The 19407-nt window shown below is 46.2% G+C and overlaps 3 protein-coding genes across 7 annotated transcripts; 2 read left to right on the top strand and 1 right to left on the bottom strand.

Annotated features, from left to right (window-relative positions):
* The first annotated feature begins 1166 nt into the window (after positions 1–1166).
* PIP4P1 (phosphatidylinositol-4,5-bisphosphate 4-phosphatase 1) lies at positions 1167–5043 on the top strand. Of its 2 annotated transcripts, none has more exons than XM_027065336.2 (7): positions 1167–1681; positions 2029–2219; positions 2610–2716; positions 3155–3260; positions 3467–3519; positions 3622–3712; positions 4204–5043. In XM_027065336.2, the coding sequence occupies exons 1-7, from the start codon at positions 1540–1542 to the stop codon at positions 4345–4347; spliced, it is 834 nt and encodes a 277-aa protein (XP_026921137.1). In that variant the 5' UTR covers positions 1167–1539; the 3' UTR covers positions 4348–5043. The 2 variants fall into 2 exon arrangements, with proteins under 2 accessions (XP_026921137.1, XP_026921135.1); XM_027065334.2 differs by having other exon boundaries at positions 1170–1702.
* An 88-nt stretch (positions 5044–5131) lies between these two features.
* APEX1 (apurinic/apyrimidinic endodeoxyribonuclease 1) lies at positions 5132–7875 on the bottom strand. 3 transcript variants are annotated; one of them, XM_015068210.3, is made up of 5 exons: positions 7746–7875; positions 7285–7410; positions 6889–7076; positions 6068–6260; positions 5132–5926 (listed from the first exon to the last, which is right to left on the bottom strand). In XM_015068210.3, the coding sequence occupies exons 1-5, from the start codon at positions 7834–7836 to the stop codon at positions 5409–5411; spliced, it is 1116 nt and encodes a 371-aa protein (XP_014923696.3). In that variant the 5' UTR covers positions 7837–7875; the 3' UTR covers positions 5132–5408. The 3 variants fall into 3 exon arrangements, with proteins under 3 accessions (XP_014923696.3, XP_014923695.2, XP_014923697.2); XM_015068209.3 differs by having other exon boundaries at positions 7715–7789; XM_015068211.3 differs by lacking the exon at positions 7746–7875 and adding an exon at positions 7561–7708.
* A 247-nt stretch (positions 7876–8122) lies between these two features.
* Positions 8123–14214, top strand: OSGEP (O-sialoglycoprotein endopeptidase). Of its 2 annotated transcripts, XM_015068208.3 has the most exons (11): positions 8127–8481; positions 10035–10154; positions 10338–10513; positions 12085–12180; positions 12304–12353; positions 12456–12534; positions 13102–13167; positions 13281–13371; positions 13598–13673; positions 13770–13868; positions 14013–14214. In XM_015068208.3, the coding sequence occupies exons 1-11, from the start codon at positions 8367–8369 to the stop codon at positions 14050–14052; spliced, it is 1008 nt and encodes a 335-aa protein (XP_014923694.2). In that variant the 5' UTR covers positions 8127–8366; the 3' UTR covers positions 14053–14214. The 2 variants fall into 2 exon arrangements, with proteins under 2 accessions (XP_053080210.1, XP_014923694.2); XM_053224235.1 differs by having other exon boundaries at positions 8123–8481; positions 10035–10513.
* The last annotated feature ends 5193 nt before the right edge of the window (positions 14215–19407 follow it).

The following is a 19407-nucleotide window of genomic DNA, read 5'->3' as shown; positions in this document are numbered from 1 at the left end:
TGTTTTGCAGCTAGCTGTGGTGGAGGCCGTTCGCACAGAAGGAAAAGTGGCACCACCAAGCTCCTTCCCTGGGAACTACACTCAGCATTAAGCCGCCATAGATTTGAATTGTCTTTGAGCATCTGTACTTTTTTCTCCATATATTTTGTGCATCCGTTAGCAAGATGTGTCCTAAGGTATCTGAAAACCCTAAGAGATTATTTTGGGGATTCGGGACTACTCAAATTTTTTTCCATAATAATGGTAATTGTCTTCGTTTTTTTCACTTCAGCTGAGGAAAGGTTTCATAGGACTCTACTTTCGGATATGGCTGGGTAAACTTGTGTCATCTGCTATGCAAGTTGAGTATGGAGGATGCATAGGGATGAACAGGAGAGTGAGTAGGATTGGCTGTATGTTGAAACGTCTGAGGGGCTCACGAGATTCTCCAGTACTTGTCAGAATAACCTCCATTGGCAGTCTCCTCTCTGGGACTAAGTTGAGACTAGTCTCAAGACTGTCTCATCTTGTCAGCAAGGTTACTAAATCATCCTTGTACTTAATTGGTTAACTCAGTCAAAAAACACTTATGATGCATATGTATTTAGGACTGGGAGGGGTCATGAAACTGAGGGAAATATGAAATATCCCTGTAGTGATAGATCCAGATTCATAAAAGGTAGTTTCATAATCAGGGATGCGGAGTGAGAGGGTGGGGTCTGCAGGGCTGGTCCCTGGAGAAGCCAGTCTTGTGTTCTGTTCCAGAAGTAACTCCAGCGGGAAAGGGTGGATGATTATCTTAACATTTTAATGCATTTCCTACTGGTACATCTTTATTCCGACTTTCTACAGGTTATTTCATTGAGCAGAGCGGCTAACTGTCGCCAGCCTTTCCTCCTCTGGCTACTCAGCCCAAGCTCCAGCACTTTCACTAGAGCCACGCCCCCGAGTTCTGGACCTAAGTTCGGACCAATACAGTTGCACCTCACGAGTCACAAGACCGAGAGGCCAGCCAATAGGAGACCAATTATAACCGCAAAGAGGAGATGTCTTTTAGTGGTATCTTTGGACCAATGAGGAGCAATGATTATGCACTCGCTCTGCGCGCGTAACAGAGGAAGCCAGGCTTCCTGAAACAGGTGACCAGTGAGCTGAAGCAGCCTAGTCCCACCTCCTGGTCTGGAGGTAACGCGATGGGCCACGCTTCCAATGGCTCGCAGAACCTCTCGTCACGTGCAGTTTTTGCGGGCCCAGCGGCCTCCGGGAGGTCATGTGACAGTTGACGTTGCCGCGACTCTCCCCAATGGAAAAAAAGAGCTGCCTTCGCAGGACCAAGAATTGATTTATCTCCACGAATAATAGCACGGCGGGGGCGGGGACAGCCTATCACGTGCTTGAGGGACGGAATCGGGCGGGGCAGGCCACTGGTTGCGGGGCGAGCTGGGCGCGCGGCGCGCAGGCGCTCTGGGGACCCGGTAGCGGCGGCGGCGGTGGCTGCGGAGACGGCGGCGGCGAATAGAGCCGGGTCCTTGGCCGAAGCAGTAGGCGGTGGTGGCGGCCATGGCGGCAGACGGAGAGCGATCCCCGCTGCTCTCCGAGCCCGTCGACGGTGGCGCCGGCGGCAACGGATTAGTGGGGCCGGGCGGGAGTGGGGCTGGGCCCGGGGGAGGCCTGACCCCCTCCGCACCACCATACGGAGCCGGTAAACATGCCCCGCCCCAGGGTAAGCCGGGGTGGGTCCAAGATGTTCCCGGGGGGGATACGCTGAGAGGCGGGAGGGGGCGGGGCCGAGGGCGGAGGCGGGGCCCAGGCGCCAGGTGCGGAGCAGTTGCACCTGTGACTGGGTGAAGCTCTCTTCTTTCCGCAATTGTTACCGGAACTTGGGAACCGAAGGGGGGCTCTGAGGAAGCTGACTGAAGCACGGATTATAAGAAGCCCGCCGAGCTTAGATCAGAAGGGTTGAGGACCAAAAAGAGTTCCTTGACCCCGTGGAGCATCAGTAGGGGTGTCTACAAGTGATGCCACCCTTCTTTTTACTTTCCTCTCCAGCGTTTCCCCCGTTCCCTGAGGGACACCCAGCCGTGTTGCCTGGGGAGGACCCACCCCCCTACTCACCCCTGACCAGCCCGGACAGTGGGAGTGCCCCCATGATCACCTGCCGAGTCTGCCAGTCTCTCATCAACGTGGAAGGCAAGATGCATCAGCATGTAGTCAAATGTGGCGTCTGCAATGAAGCCACTGTGAGTTACACACATTTATGAAATGGGCCCTGTTTCCTGGATCCTCTTTCTGATCTCTTGATTCTAGACCTTGATGTTCAGGTGTTAGCCGAATGGTAATCCTGAAACCCAGGTTTCAGTTCCAGGAGTCTCACATCACCATTTCCCCAGCAGCCACTCACCAGAGCTGATGTTTACCATCCTGCACCTTCATTTCTATTCTGGATACTTAAGCCTAGTCTTTATTTGCAAATCTTCTGCTATATGTTTTTCTTTCATTTCTCTGACCTGGCTAAGACCTTATCTGGCTAAGACCTTATCTCTCTGATCTCTTCTCAGAAGGTGTTTTTGGAGGAAATGGAAGGGATTGGAATTAAAGGTTTGCTTACCGATGTCCTCATTGTTCTCTAGCCAATCAAGAATGCACCTCCAGGGAAAAAATATGTTCGGTGCCCCTGTAACTGTCTCCTTATCTGCAAAGTGACTTCCCAGAGGATTGCCTGCCCTCGGCCCTACTGGTAAGAGGCATAAGGTGGGGAAGGGCATCAGTGGGAATAATTGGAAAGTCCTAAAAAGGATGAATGTTTGCAGAGCATGTAAAGGTGTTTATTTAGAAGGAGAAAAAGTTAAGGACTGTTGTACCGTTAGAACTTTACAGCCATCTTGTTCAAATCTCAGTAAAAAGACTGGGATGAAATTTATGTCCGTTAGGGAAATAGAGAGTCTAGGGGACTGGGTGAATTATCCTCAGGTATAATGGAAGTTAGAGACCTGAAGTTTAAGTAGTGCTATTTCTCAACCTTCCCTCGGGCTAGGGTTGGGTGGGGCAGAGTATATGCCGTGTACAGAGAAGTAGAGGAATTTAGAAAGGCAGGGATTGGGAGCTATGAAGGAAGGCTAGTGTGGGCATTTTAGGATTAAAAATGATTTAAACGTAGTCTTTTTCTCCATTACAGCAAAAGAATCATCAACCTGGGGCCTGTGCATCCAGGACCTCTGAGTCCAGAACCACAGCCTGTAGGTGTCAGGGTCATCTGTGGACATTGCAAGAATACTTTCCTGGTGAGGAGAAGCATTGGGAAGCCTTGGGAGGAAGCGGGAGAAACAGAAGTAATCATGAATATATTTCTGAGTTATGATAATGAATACTGAGAAGGTCTGTTTTAATTTCCCTTCTGTTCCTTTTCCCACCCTCCCCTGCCCCAGAGCCTTCACTGGACATGACCCTGCTTCTATTAATTGGGTTCTCCCTTTTTTGTTCTCCATAGTGGACAGAGTTCACAGACCGAACCTTGGCCCGTTGCCCTCACTGCAGGAAAGTGTAAGTGACTGGAGAGTGGCATTGTTGAACTGGTAATTTTGTAACATGTACAGTAAAACCTGCAGGGCCATTGCAAGCATCAATTTGTTTGCCTCCCCACAGGTCATCTATTGGGCGCAGATATCCACGAAAGAGATGTATCTGCTGTTTCTTGCTTGGCTTACTCTTGGCAGTCACTGCCACTGGCCTTGCCGTGAGTAACCTTGATCCGGCCCTTCGTTCTTCAGCCTCATCTCCATAGCCTACAATTTGGGAAATGGCTAACCTAAAAAAAGTGAAAGAAACCGAGGGGTTTTTGTTTGTTTTGCCTTCTTTTAATGTACACATGAGCTGAAGTTGAAGGTAACTGATAAACAATCTCCATTGTTATTATGGGAGTGAAAAACAGCCATCTTCTTTATGCAAAAGACAGGGCAATGAAGAAGTGGCTTAAATTAAGAGTTGCTGTTAGAATTGGCTCCCTTGTCCAACACTAAGAAACACTGACAGATGTCTGGGATTGTACAAATTATGTACCTGCCTAGGGGAAGAGAGCACAATTGGGCCTTTAAGAAGGTCCCTGAAGGTGGATACACATGGTTAGGCAACCAGGCACTGAAGCTTCCATTCTGTGTTGCTGTTACTAGGGCTTTTAGAAAGTGGTGAGAGATCAACAGTAACCCCATCTTCCTTCTTCTTCATCAGTTTGGGACATGGAAGCATGCTCGGCGATATGGAGGCATCTACGCAGCCTGGGCATTTGTCATCCTGTTGGCTGTGCTGTGTTTGGGCCGGGCCCTCTACTGGGCTTGTATGAAGGTCAGCCACCCTGTCCAGAACTTCTCCTGAGCTCCACAACGACCCACAGACTGTGCCTGGCCCCTTCCTGGTGGGGACAGTGACACTACAAAGGGAACCGTGGTAAAAGGCTCCCTTGGCTTCTGTAAGGGGAGCCAAGCAGCTGCCTTCCTTTTCCCTGGGGAGAGGTAGGAAGGAACCAGACCCTCACTTAGGTTTGGAGGGGTAGATAAGACCACTGCTGGCCATCTGCTTTCCTCCAAAGGCTGCTGTGTTTAGGGTGAAATAGGCAAAATGTTGCCCCTAAACCTGGGTCCTAAGAGGGTTCTAGCCTTGTCCTTCCTATATACTCCCTGAGAGCCATTCCTGTCCCTTAAACATTCCAGGGCAGGGTGGGGGTGGGTAGCCCTGGGGGTTCCCTCCCTTTTGTGCACCATTAGGACCTTGCTGCTGCTATTGCACTTCACCAGGGGCTGGCGCTGGCCTGTCCCCTCAGTCTCCTGTCCCCCCATTCTGTGTCCCGGGGGGTGGGGATGGGGTCAGCCGCTGCTCTGTACAGACCACAGGAACTGATGTGTATATAACTATTTAATGTGGGGTATGTTCCCCTAGTCCTGAATTTCCCTTAACTCCTCCTTCCAACCTTACCCCCCAGTTGCAGTATTTAACTGAGCTGGATAAGGTTGCTCTGTCTTGGGGGAAGCTAGGGATTCATCCTGTGCTTGTAAATAAATAAGGTCATGACTATCCTTTTCCAAGTTGTTTATCTTTATATATGAAAAGATAAGGAGAATTTGTAGCCCCACAAAGGGGTAGAATACAAAGACAGCAAGGCTGAAACTATGGCTCTTTATTTTCATGTGGACAGTTCAGAGAAAGTCATCAGTAGCTTTTGTTTAATGTAAAAAAAAAAAAAAAAGCACAAAAAAATTGGGGTTTAAAGGAAACCTAAGTGTCACTAGGAGCCTGGTTGAAGGACTCGTATTTTTAGAAGGGAAGTAACAGTGCAGATTTCTTTAGAGAGCAGTTTTTAAAGAAGTTTGGGGAGGTTAAGTTTTAAAGCTAGCTTGGGGGGGCTTATTTCCCCAGCTTAAAGTAATTTAAGGGAGGTGTCACAGTGCTAGGTACAGGGTGATGGGACAGTGGTCACTGCCCAGGGCCTTGGAACGGATCTTGCTGTCACACAACGCGGGTAACAGAGAGTGTGACAACAAAAAGTAATCAAGGCGCCAACCAACATTTTTGGATCGAGCATTCATCATGTAGGTCCAAAACGTATATGCATAGGCCGTGTTGGGGTACAGGTGCCGGAAGCTGTCAGCCAGAGGCACAGCCTCTAGTAATTCCCCAAAGCCTTGACGCTCTTGTGGAGTGAAGCCAGCATTCTTTTTGTTTCCCTTGGGGTTGCGAAGGTCAATTTCTTCATGGGCCACATTGAGGTCCCCACAGAGCACAAGGGGCTTGCGGGAAGCCAAGCCCTTTAGGAACTTGCGGAAGGCCTCATCCCAGCGCTGCCGGTACTCCAAGCGGACCAGACCTCGGCCTGCGTTAGGTACATAGGCTGTTACCAGCACAAATGAGTCAAATTCAGCCACAATCACCCGGCCTTCCTGATCGTGTTCCTCCTCACCTACAGAAACAATGAAACAAGATCAGCATAAAAAAGTATACAGAATGGGAAAGCAAAGAAAGTAACTCCCATTAGGAGCTGGAACGGGAATTAACAATTGGTTTGAAAGACCTCAGGGATTAGGAATTAACAGGGTCTCACCAATGCCATAGGAGACTTTGAGTGGGCACTGGCGGGAGAGCAGGCCCACACCACTGTACCCTTCCTTGTCTGAAGGAGCTGACCAGTATTGATGGGATAGTCCAGGCAACTCTTGAAGTTCAGCTGGTAGTTTGTTCTCTGAACATTTGGTCTCTTGGAGGCACAGGATATCTGGGGCTTCTTCCTTTACCCACTGTGAGCGAGATGAAAGGTAAGAAAAATACTATCAATTCAGACAGCAACGTTTGATTATCAATCAAACATTTACTAAAGACTGTGCCAAGTACTAAAGATACACTGCTTAGAGAGTCGCACGAGATTTTAACACTTCTAAATTATAGAACTGGCAACTGAGAGGTAAAAAGAGTGTTACATGCAACCCTGGAGAGATATTTCTTCCACAGGCAGAGGATAGCCATCTAAGATTTTTAAGCAGTGATTATTTAATTTTAAGTAAACTCTACGCTCTGCCACACATGGAGCAGCTTAAGTTCACCAACTGGTGGACTGAGCCAGCCAAGCACCCCTAAGCAGTAGTATTTAAACGGAGGATAAACTGGAAATGAAATGGAACAAGTCCAGTAACAAGGTTTTTGCAACATGCAGGGGAAGGGATGAAGCCATTAAAACAATGGAAATAAGTTGAAAAAGACATTTGGAAATAAAAAGGTCAAGAGTTGGTGAAGCCCCTCCTTTTAACTCTTGCACAAAAAAACTAGACAAGGGGAAAAAACCTACAGATTAGGGAAAGGTGATTAAATCCCCAAATCATTCAATACTGAAGAATGTCTCTTCTGGAACCCTCCTTGAATTCCACTCACATCTAAACCTTTCTTTTTAATCCAGGCTCGAAGCCCATCCACATTCCAGGAGCAGATCTTGAGTGTGGCCGATTTACCACTGGGCGAGGTTTTCTGATCTGGGGGGTCCTCATACAGGACCGGCCCCTCTCCTGCTGCCTCTTTTTCGTTTTTCTTTGCTCCAACCTTACTCTTCTTGGCTTCTGGCTCTATAAAATAAGCAATATACAATGATAAAGTTGGCAGTATCCAACTCTGATCGGGATTGGACTACAGATCCCCCATTGTGAGCTTGCAGTTGTTGCGACTTCTTCAGCCTGCAAAAACGCAGTCAGCAGGTCCGCACTTCCTGTTCACCGGGGTTAGAAACCCCCTCACGGCAGCCCCTAGGGAGAGGGCCTCATTTCATTCTCTTACCAATCTTGGGCTCTTCCCCGTCTTCTGCCACAGCTCCCTTTTTCCCACGCTTCGGCATCACTGTAGCGAACGCCCTTCTGAACCTGTACCACGTCGCCCACCGAAGCAGTATTTTTACCGCGTTACCTGCAGACGAGATGTCGTGAAACCAGCTAAAGCTGGGGAAAAAACGACTTCCTCGGGCGCCCCCGCACTAGGTACCGCCTTTCAAATCAAACTATCTCTGAATCCTTTCCTCGCCTCCATGCAACCTAGGCCCTTCAGCCCCTCACCCACCAAACTAGATCATTTCATTATGCTTTGTGCCGTGCTCGCGAGATCTGCCCTCCAGCCGATCGAGGGCCTTAATTAAGGGTCCCGACTTAGCTTGCAGATCAAACGATCAAGAAACCCCACTGCTGGGCAAAATAAGAGCAACCCTGTATCTGACCTGCTCGGCTCCCAGCCTGGCTCCTCCTTACCCGAGCACAAAGAATTCGTGCACGCCGTGCCCCCACGTGGGTATCTGGAGTGGTCAGGTGATCTGAGATGTGCAGCCTGAGGAGGGGGCATGCGCGTGATTGGTCTGTCTAGAACCACGTGACGGGAAGGCTCGCCCTACTCCCCCGACCCCCCCCCCACCCCCTTCTGCAACTCTCCAGAGGACTGAAGGCCCCGGCCTTCCATTCTTGGGCTGTTTATCGGCGTGCCAGATGCAGGATTCATTCTATCACCCTGACCGAAGATCCCAATGCTGTGCAAGAGAGGGAAAAAAGTCAGTGGAGAAGGCTGGCTGGACAACGGGAGAGAAGTAAAGAGATGGATAGGAATGTAAGGAGCAGATGCCGGCTCAGCGTCCCTGGCAGTTACGAAGACAGGTCCTTGAAGGGGCCTTGATGGGCCGCTGTGATGACGGGGGCGGGGCTGCCGCGGAGGCGCCCTCTGCGGGAGTTCTTTGGCATCTCTTGGTGCACGCTGGTACCCGGCCCCTGGGTACGTAGTCTTCCCGTGCGCTGCGGAAACCGCGGCCCAGCACGGCCTGCTGAGGGCTACACGGTTGCGGTGGTAGCTAGCCCTGCTGGCGTTTTCTCCCAGGCTCGACCATGCCGGCGGTGCTGGGGTTTGAAGGCAGCGCTAACAAGATTGGCGTGGGAGTGGTGCGGGATGGCGCGGTGCTGGCGAACCCGCGGCGGACTTACGTCACGCCTCCCGGCACAGGTGCGTGTGTGCGGGATTGACAGTTCACAGCGCCCTTCTCGCGCGGCAGCGCCTTCCATCCGCCCAAACGCTAGCAAAGTAGGGCGGGGAGCGCGTTGTCCCCTCACAGAGCTGTTGATCCGAGTCTCTGAGATTCGTGGGGCAGGATTAACCTCACTAGGCTGATAGAAGAGTGACAGACACTTGGACCTGGATCTTCTGGGTTCGTTTAGCTTTCGTTGAGCGCTTTTTATGTGCTTATCGTCAGCCGGAAGCAAAAAATAGATGTTTTGAGCTTCTGTGGAGTCGGACATATAAACAAAAGTTTATGGTAAGATGAACAGTGAGTGTAACGCAGATGCAGTCAGAACTTCCTAGAATGAGGAGGAGTGTAGAGTTGCAGCTTGGGTGTTAGGAACAGCAATATTCATTTTCAGTATTTGTTTTTGGATTTGTGTTCCTTACTCTTAAAATGGGAATAGTCTTACCTGCATTATTGAGTCTTGAGAAAGAAATAAATTGTTAGACGTATTACTTTTAATGAATGTTATTTGCATGTTATTTGTTACTGTGTTGTATTTTGTCTGCCCACCCCTAAAACTTCTGCATATGTAGCAGAGGACCACTGACTTGTATATGCCTGAAAAGCCTCCCTGAACAGGTGATGTTGTGACAGCTCTTTCGTTAGAAAATACATATCTGTGTTTAGCACTCACTCTTCTAGGCATTTTGGCACCAGGAATGCAAGGATAAATAAAATAGCCAGTGCTTTGAGATGCTTATGGTTAAATTGGGGAAAACTACAGGTGATTATAATGCTATAATTGATATACGACACAGTGTGTAAAGTACAATGATATGATCGTGCACAGGGCTGGTAGGGTCACAGAGAAGATCACTAAACGGTTTGAGTTAGTTATCCCTTGAATTAAGTCCTGAGGCTGAGTAGGAGTTGAGTATGAAGAAAGGCATTTCTGAGAGCTGGTCAGCCTAGCTGAACAGGCCAGAAAGAGTATATCTGAAAACCTGGAAGATAAGATACTTGAGGAGAGTGAAAGAGACTCTTCCTACACTGTGTAAACCTTAAAAATAAAACAACCAGTTGTTTTACCAGTAAAATGGGCTCATTTAGGAATAGTAGAGAATTGTGATTCAGATCAGGGAAGCTTTGGCAAAACCATAGGCAAATCTAGAGACCAAATGAAAGGATTAATCTTTTATAGGGAAGTGGGGGTAGTTGGGAGGGACTCTTAATTTTAAATTAGTCCATTGAGGTAAACTGAGAGATCCAAGTGTAGTGGCTTTTCATTGGCTGGAAAATCTCTTCCTCTTGATGGGGTGGTAAATGATAGGCTTCTTCCTGTTGGGAATGCAAGGTATGTTCTTTTCTCATCGGGGTCTGCAATTGAGAAGGAGTTGTGGGGTGTGAAGGCTTCCCCTTACAGCCTCCTGACTCTGTTTTAAGTGAGATTTCTCTCATTCTGTTTCACAACAACTAAAACACCCGTTTATGACTTCTTCCTACCTTTGCTATAGAAAAACCCTATGATCTCTGACCTGTGTCCATCTCCTAGGATTCCTTCCAGGTGATACTGCCAGGCATCACCGAGCTGTTATCCTGGACCTGCTACAGGAGGCACTAACAGAGGCTGGATTAACCTCCCAGGATATTGATTGCATTGCCTACACCAAAGGTATAGCTGGGAGACTGACGATAGAAGAACATACCTGGAGCCTGGCTAGGTCAGAATGGCCTGCTGCTCTCTGCTACCACCACTACACCACTACTCCTGCCCCACCTTTCACATCCCTTACTTTCCCCAGCTTGGTTTTTCCCAGTGTCTGTAGGATTCTAACTCCCATTTCTATCCCCCTAGGCCCTGGCATGGGTGCCCCATTGGTTTCTGTGGCTGTTGTGGCCCGTACTGTGGCCCAACTGTGGAATAAGCCTTTGCTGGGCGTGAACCACTGCATAGGCCACATTGAGATGGGCCGCCTCATTACTGGAGCCACCAGCCCTACCGTGCTGTATGTCAGTGGAGGAAATACACAGGTATTTGGAGTATTCCATCATTGCTTCATAATTTCTAAGGCAGTGTATCAGCAACTTTCTTGTTGTACCTGAATGGCAGCAACTCAAGAACAAAGCTGGGCTAAGACACGCTAGAAAACCCACAAGAAAGTTTACAACATTGTAGGTTTAGACAGCATTGATCAGAACATTAGATGGCTTTCGTATACGTGGTTATAAAGATAAAAAATTTCCATTTAGAAAAGGAAAGAAGGGTAAGGATTGAGGTCTTCAAAATAATGAAAGTGTTTTTACTTTTATTATTTTGAAGCTTTTTTCCCCTGTACCTTAGCAACTAAAACCGAGGGATACCATGTAATTTGTTTCTTTACAGTAATTTCATATTTTGTTTTATGTTACTGGCAGTAAATAGAAGTTGTTATTCTAAGAGTGAAAATATAAGTAATTTTTAAAACATTTTATAAGGTAGAAGGTATTTTAAGTTTATAAGCTAAACCAGAGTTGTTTGGGGTACCTTATGAGACCTTTTTAGGTTGGGATTGGAGAACTTTAGCCTTCCTTTCCCACAGAGCACCTGATGGGGTTATTGTCAGAAAAAGTCATTGTCCCCAGCTTATGAACGGCTTAAAACTTCATTTTGTGAAATAGTCATTTAAAACGAAGTACACATTCCCATGAAAATGACATGGGAACTTTTACAGGTAGAGGGCAAGTAGCAGGTTGGGGCCTGAAGGATGACATACAAAATTAGGGACTCAGGGCGTGGAAAGTAGCAATGGAGGCTTGCAAGAGTTAACGAAGAGGAGCAGTGATAGTTTTTCTCTTCCCTCTTGAAACTTGGTTAGGTGGGAAAAACAGGGAAGATGATTGGTAGAGAGGAGTAGATAACAGAAGTAGAAAGACAGGATTTTTTTTTCCTTCCCCTTTTGTGGCCAGCCTTTTAATAGCAGAGTATGATCTACATCAGAATGGAAAGAAATCTTTAGTAGCATCGAAAAGGGAGAAGGACTTCTTATAGTCTTAATGAAGCACTCATTGTCAGGAGTATATGTGTGAGTGGGTGATAAATATTCTCTGTGCTAGAAGCTAGTCATATGTGAAGAATGGACATAAGTTGATTGCCAGTGTTGAGTTGGGTGGGTCATTAGTGTGACCCAATATGGGATTTTTGAGTTTTTCAACTCTACTTCTTGTTTTGTTTCCAAATAACACTGTGCTGGTGGGATAATTTAGAAGGACTCTGGTTCCCTGCTTCCAAGCAGGAAAGCCTGTTCCTAATCCATATTGTCAAGACTGCATTTAAAGGATATATTAGGAACCTCCAATCTAGAAAAATGTATTCAAAACGAGAATTCCTGACCTAGGCTACCTTCTGTAGATGAGAAATCTGCTCTAGGAATCCTCAGGGTACATATAGGCTTCTGAGATAAGAGCTGCGAGAAAGTACCTATTCAAGGTTTGGGTAAGTTCTTTTGTTCTGTTTGTCATTGGAAGCTGCAGTGGCCATGTTGATCCTCTCTTATGCTCTTCCCCAAAGCCAAATACTCCTCTTTACAGACTTGAGGTTTCATGGACATCCTCATCACCCTTAGGTGATTGCATATTCAGAACATCGTTACCGCATCTTTGGGGAAACCATCGATATTGCTGTGGGTAATTGTCTGGATCGTTTTGCTCGAGTGCTAAAGGTAAGCCACTGGGGCTGGAGAAAACATGAGATATGGATGAATTAGAAATGGAGGGAGAAGGTCATAAATTAGTTTCTTATGCCTCCTAGATACCTGTCTCTATCCTCTTTTTCCTTCTGCTAGATTTCCAATGACCCAAGTCCGGGCTACAACATCGAACAGATGGCAAAGCGGTAAGGGGACATGAGGTGGGAGGAGGCTGCCTGGAGGGGCTTTGGAGGGTAAGCAGCCAACTAACTACAGGTTGAGGACATCGTATACTCCCTCCCACACAGAGGCAAGAAACTAGTTGAGCTGCCGTATACTGTAAAGGGGATGGACGTCTCATTCTCAGGGATCCTGTCTTTCATTGAGGTGAGTGTGGGACAGGTGAGGAGAGATCACTTTCATGCTTTTATATGAGGCATATCTGTTTTGCTCACCATTGTATTTCGTGCCTGTAGCATAGTTCTGGGCCATGTTAGATGCTGAATAAATTCATTTAGCAAATATGTATTAAGCATCTTCTATGTGCCAGGCACTCTTCTAGGCAATAGCAACACAGGATGGAACAAAATCAAAGTCCCTGCCTACTTGGAGCTTACATTGTAATGGGGGAGGGGGGCAATAAGATGAAGAAACAAAGAAGGGGCAGATAATAAAAAGAGCCAGATGATGATAAGCCCTATGGAGAAAAGTTAAGCAGAGTAAGGGGTCGGGGGGGAGGTTGGGGGTGCCAGGGCAGGCATTTGTAATTATTGAATCCTGAATCAGTGTCGCCTGTTCTGTAGCTTAATGCCAGTGAAAGGCAAAAGCATGCTGTAGATACGCTGGCGAGATGAATTGTCATGAAACATGGTCCTCCACGTGCACTAATTTTTGCTCTCCTGTCATCCCCAAACCACAATTCATTGTTTTATGTATTTTTTTTTTTAACGATAGGATGTAGCCCAACGGATGCTGGCTACAGGCGAGTGTACTCCTGAGGATTTATGCTTCTCTCTGCAGGTAATGGGATAAAAAGCTGGGACTGAACATTGGGACTGGAAGACCTTTTATATAGTACAGCAGAACTAAGCTGGGATCCCCTCTGGTGTTGACACCTTATTTGTCCCCCACAGGAAACCGTGTTTGCAATGCTGGTAGAGATCACAGAGCGAGCCATGGCACATTGTGGCTCCCAGGAGGCCCTCATCGTGGGAGGTGTGGGGTGTATGTATCATTGAACTGTGCCCCTCTTTGCTGTTCTTGGGCATTTACATCTTCCTCCTGATAGTCTTAATCCCTAAGAGTTTGGGGAAATTGCTAGTTTCCGCTTCCCAATGCCTGCCCCCTAAACCCCTACTTCATTTTTGTAAGTAAATACACATGAGGTGTACAGCTGGACCATGCAGAAATGGCTGAAACTAAGCCAGCCCTACCCCCTGCCCCTTCATAGGTAATTTGAGGCTACAGGAAATGATGGAGACAATGTGCCAGGAACGTGGAGCCCGGCTTTTTGCCACAGATGAGAGGTAAAGGCCCTTTCTCTTTCTTGATTTCTTTTTTTCTTTAATTACTGTGATCTTTCACCTTTAGATTCCAAATTTCATATATCTTTTCCTTCCCAGATTCTGCATTGACAATGGAGCCATGATAGCCCAGGCTGGTTGGGAGATGTTTCGGGCCGGGCATAGGACCCCCCTCAGTGATTCTGGAATCACACAGAGGTGTGTACCTCTTGGAGGGTAGATAGGATTATATGGAAAGTAGGCAAAAATCAGCAGGGAAGAGGGTCCAGGATCATGAAGGCAGGGAAGAATGGAAGATTCTAAGGGATAGCTATCCATCAAGTTTTTCCTGTTTTTTCACAGGTATCGGACAGATGAAGTAGAAGTGACCTGGAGGGACTAACAACTTTAACATGATCAGAGTAGATAGTGCCCTAAGTAGAGCCTACAAGAACTTGGACCTTAATCTCTGTCTGATCTGGGCACCCTGGTGAGGCTATGGACTCCTGTCTCCCATAATTTGAACCTCAAGTTGATTCAGCAATAAAATATTGTTGGTTTTGTATGTTGGTAATTGGCTTGTGTTAATCAGGAACAATACAGAGTTGGCACTGGATAAATTCTTGTTGATGGGGTGAATGGATAAGGAGGCAGGGGTCAGAGCAGTGCCTTGGCTGACTGCAGGGCTGCTGCTGTGGAGCTGAGATTGAGGGGATATCACAGCTCCTCTTCTGACATCTCCTTAATAACAGCATTGTCATAACTAATACTATTTCAGTGTCAGGCTCTATGCTGAGTGCTTTGTGTTCGTCACCCCATTTAAATTCTTTGGAGTAGGTACTCAGGACTTGTCTCAGAATAGCCTGGGGCCAGGTCTAATTTTGTACGAATTTGTAACTCAAGAGCAAAGCTGTCCCTCCTCCTTGCACTTACTCCCACATGCTCCTACATATACTTCCCCTGGTGGATTTGAAGGGTTGCCCCAGATCCACGTCCCTCCCTACCACAGCCCTCTGGAACTAACATCCTGCCCTTTATCTTGTTTGTCCAGCACCACGAGGAGACCCAAACCAGCAAGTCTCCTGTCAGCTTTGCACTCTAATAACTGTTACTCTCCACCCCTTATTTATTTGTTCCTCCTGAAATTCTTTTGTGCTCTCTGGAACTAAACTGATTAGTAGTAAAATTACCTATATCCTCATCCTGTTTTCTGAGTGTTCTCTTTACGTTCCTGTTCAGGACCCTGGTTTCCCCCTGAGAACTCTGCTTTTCCTACTGTGTCTAATGATGGTTTTTTCTCACCCACATCCATTGGCCCTGGAGAGGGTGGTGTGGGTGACCTCTTTTCTCCTCATACTATGTTCAGTCTATTCCCTCTCATCCCTAACACATCTGAGCTTTGAAACACGTCATCCGTTAACTATACCGTGCCGCAACCACTCCTGTCAAATCCTGATGATTTTAGTACCCGTGTAGGTGATCATTCTAATGCTCTGGCCTCAGCTCTGTGCTCTTCCCATGATCGTGTCCTCCACCCCCACTTCAGCCACTCATTCCCTTGGTCCTAGTGGAGGCCTACAGCTCCTCCATATTTCATTCTGAGACATCCCTCCTATTTTTGTAGCTCATTCCCTTTAGTGCACTGAATCCAACAATTCATCTCTTCATCAGGCCCTACAATCTGTTGCTCTTCCTTTCCACTGACCTCATCCCCTACAAGTATTCATTTCCCTCCAGCTAAACTCCAGTCATGAGCACTTCACTGCAAACACCTCGCCTCCCTCACCTCTCTGGCTTTCATCAGCCTCAACTCTTCACCTACTTGATTTCTAGACCCATGCAGCTAAACGGGCCAGCAAAAAACAGCCAGGTTGACCTGTCTTACTTTAAATTCAACCCTGACACTCAAGCGGGTCCTTTATGTTCCCTAGTCCTTTCGATTGCCTTGTTTCTGGTAACTGTTTTATTATGCCTGCTGACACCTCAAATCTCCCATATCTTCCGCCCCCCCCCCCCCCCATTCTCACTCTTAGTTGGCTGCTATGTTAGTGAGAAAATAGAAGCAATCAGAAAACGTACGGGTGCCTGGGTAGCTCAGTCGGTTGAGCATCCGACTTTGACTCAGGTCATGATCTCACGGTTTGTGAGTTCAAGCCCACGTCAGGCTCTGTCTGTGCTGACAGCTCAGAGCCTGGAATCTGCTTTGGATTCTGTGTCTCTGTCTCTCTCTGCGCCTTCCCTGCTCGTGCTGTCTTGCTCTCTCTCTCAAAAATAAGTAAACGTTAAAAAAAATTAGGAAAAAAAAGCAATTAGAAAATGTTCACAGGCTCCCACCACTACATCTAATCACCTTCCAGTATTTATACCCATGTACTCCGCTTTCTCTCCTGCTAGTATATACCAGTATACTGTTAATAACTGTTACTGTATACTCAGCTGGGATTGAATTTGCTCCCCAGAGGTTTGGTTGTCACAACTGGAACGCAGGACTACTGGGTAGAAACCAGGGATGCTGCAAAATATCCTGCAGTGCACAGAACAGCTCCCCACACAAAGAATTATCTAGGCTAAAATGTCATTGGTTTCAAGGTTGAGAAACTGCTATGAACAAACTATCCATGCTCCTGTCCAACTACTTAAATGGTAGATTCCATCCTCTAACCTTTCAGGACATCTCTCAGCAGTTCCCTCTCATTTTTATTTATTTATTTAAAATTTTTAAATATTTGTTTATTTTTGAGAGAGAGACAGAGCGCGAGCAAGGAGGGGCAGAGAGAGAGGGAGACACAGAATCCAAAGCATGCTCCAGGCTCTGAACTGTCAGCACAGAGCCCTATGTGGGGCTCAAACCCACTGACTATGAGATCATGACCAGGGCCACAGTTGGAGGCCTAACTGACTGAGCCACCCAGTCGCCTCTCTCATTTTTTTAGAGTCAATATTTGCCTTTCTTTCCTGGATCTTCCTCTCAGCACACAAATATGCTGTCATTTTCCTCATCTTACAAATACATGAACGCCTCTTGACCCCATTTCACCTTTTAGTTGCTTCCCGTTTTTCTGTTCCGTTTTATAGCAAAACATCTTAAAAGAGTTGTTTCTACTCCCTCCCAATCAATTCCTTGTTAAGTTTGCTCCAGCAAGACTGTTATTATCAAGGTCACCAATGACTTCACATATCTAATGGCGTATTCACCTTCATCCCGCATAGCAACATTTGACACTCCCTCTTTGAAAGCCCTTCTTTACTTGGCTTTAGGACATGTTCTCTGGTTTGCCTTCTAGTTTACTGACTGCCCTTTGTTTCCTTTGCTGGTTTCTCCTCATTTCTACAACCTAGTAACTCTAGAATCCAGTCCTTGGACTGCTTCTGTATTTATTTACACACACACTTGCGGTGAGCTCATCCAGTCTTACACATTAAAACCATTTCAGTGTGGATGACTCCCAATTTTTAGTTCCAAACTGGAAGTCTGTTCTGAATATCTAGCTGCCAATTGGCATTTCAACTTGGATACCTAATAGATATCTCAAATTTAACATACAAAACGCTGAACTTTTTTGCTCCCCTTTAACCGCTGCCGTCTTCCCTATTTCAGTGAATGACAACCCCGTCCTAATAATTGTCCATGTCAAAGCACCCTGATGTTACCTGACACCTCTTTTTCATCTCTGGTTCATCAAATCACATAGACTTTAACTTCAGAATATATCCAGAATCCTGTTTCTTCTTACTTCCACTGCTTCCACCCTAGAGCAAGCCAGAATTCTCTATCTCCAAGACTTCTGCAGTAGCTGGTGTATCTGCTTCCACAACTGCCCACTTACAGTCCATTTTTAACACAGCAGCCAGACTGAATAGTGTTAACATAGAAGCCAGGTTATGTGACTCTTTTGCTCAAAACCCTCTGTGTCTTCCTATATTGGAGTAAAAACTAGAGTCCTTTAAGGGCAAGTTAGACCCTCCAGGATCTGCCCTCCTCTCCCCGCTTACTGCTTTGACCTCGTTTCCTGCTACTCACCTTGTTCACCCTGCTCCAGCAACATTGGCCTTTTTGTTTTTCCTTCAACACTGAAGGTGTACCAGTCCCTCAAGGTCTTCATACTTGTTGCTTTCTCTGCCTAGAAAGCTCTTCCCTCAGCTATAGCTTGCTCCATCAGTCCCATAATCTTACGTCTTTGGTCAACTTTTCTTCTTTTAGTGAGGTCTTTCTGACAACCCTACTTAAAATTGCACCCCTCCAGCACTTTCTATCCCCCTTCCCTGTTATTTATCTTCATAGTACTTAACTACCTTCTTTATTTTTTATTTTTTATTTTTATTTCTTTATTTTAATTTCAGGAATAGAATTTAGTGATTCATCACTTACATATAACACCCAGTGCTTATCCCAAGTCTCCTCCTTAATGCCCCTTGCCCTTTAGCCCATCCGCCCACTCAAAACCCCACCAGCAGCCCTCAGTTTGTTATATGTATTTAAGAGTCTCTTATGGTTTGTCTCCCTCCTTGTTTTACTTTTGCTTCCCTTCCCTATGTTCATCTGTTTTGTATCTTAAATTCCATATTTGAGTGAAATCATCTCGTATTTGACTTTCTCTGACTTGTTTCCTTTAATGTACTGCACTCTAGTTCTGTCCACGTTGTTGCAAATGGCAAGGTTTCATTCTTTTTGATTGCCAAGTAATATTCCATTCCATATATATTATCCGAGTAATATCTTCTTTATCCATTCATCTATTGATGGACATTTGGGCTCTTTCCATACTTAGGCTATTGTTGATAGTGCTGCTATAAACATTGGGGTGCATGTGCCCCTTTGAATCAGCATTCCTGTATCCTTTGGATAATTACCTAGTAGTACAATTGCTGGGTCATAGGGTAGTTGTATTTTTAATTTTTTAATTTTTTTTTTAATTTAAAAAAAAATTTTTTTTTCAACGTTTATTTATTTTTGGGACAGAGAGAGACAGAGCATGAACGGGGGAAGGGCAGAGAGAGAGGGAGACAGAGAATCGGAAACAGGCTCCAGGCTCTGAGCCATCAGCCCAGAGCCCGACGCGGGACTCGAACTCACAGACCGCGAGATCGTGACCTGGCTGAAGTTGGACGCTTAACCGACTGCACCACCCAGGTGCCCCTGTATTTTTAATTTTTTGAGGGACCTCCATACTGTTTTCCAGAGTGGCTCCACCAGTTTGCATTCCCACCAACAGTGCAAAACGGTTCCTCTTTCTCCACATCCTTGCCAACATCCTTGTTGCCTGAGTTAATTTTACCCATTCTAACAGGTGTGAAGTGGTATCTCATTGTGGTTTTGATTTGTATTTCCCGAATGAGGAGTGATGTTGAGCATTTTTTCATGTGTCTGTTAGCCATCTGGATGTCTTTGGAGGTGTCTATTCATGTCTTTTGCCCATTTTTTCACTGGATTATTTCTTTTTTGGGTGTTGAGTTTGATAAGTTCTTTATAGATTTTGGATACTAACTCTTTATCTGCTATGTCATTTACAAATATCTTCTCCCATGCTGTTGGTTGCCTTTTAGTTTTACTCATTGTTTCCTTCACTGTGCAGAAGCTTTTTATTTTGATGATGTCCCAATAGTTCACTTTTGCTTTTGTTTCCCTTGTGTCAAGTAAAAAATTGCTGCACCAAAGATCAAAGAGGTTGTTGCCTGTTTTCTCCTCCAGGATTATGATGTCTTACATCCTGTGTTACATTTAGGTCTTTCATCCATTTTGAGTTTATTTTTGTGTATG

The sequence above is a fragment of the Acinonyx jubatus genome, chromosome B3, assembly GCF_027475565.1.
Source record: "Acinonyx jubatus isolate Ajub_Pintada_27869175 chromosome B3, VMU_Ajub_asm_v1.0, whole genome shotgun sequence".
In the NCBI taxonomy this organism is placed as follows: domain Eukaryota; kingdom Metazoa; phylum Chordata; class Mammalia; order Carnivora; family Felidae; genus Acinonyx; species Acinonyx jubatus.
This window is presented reverse-complemented; position numbering and strand designations above follow the sequence as displayed.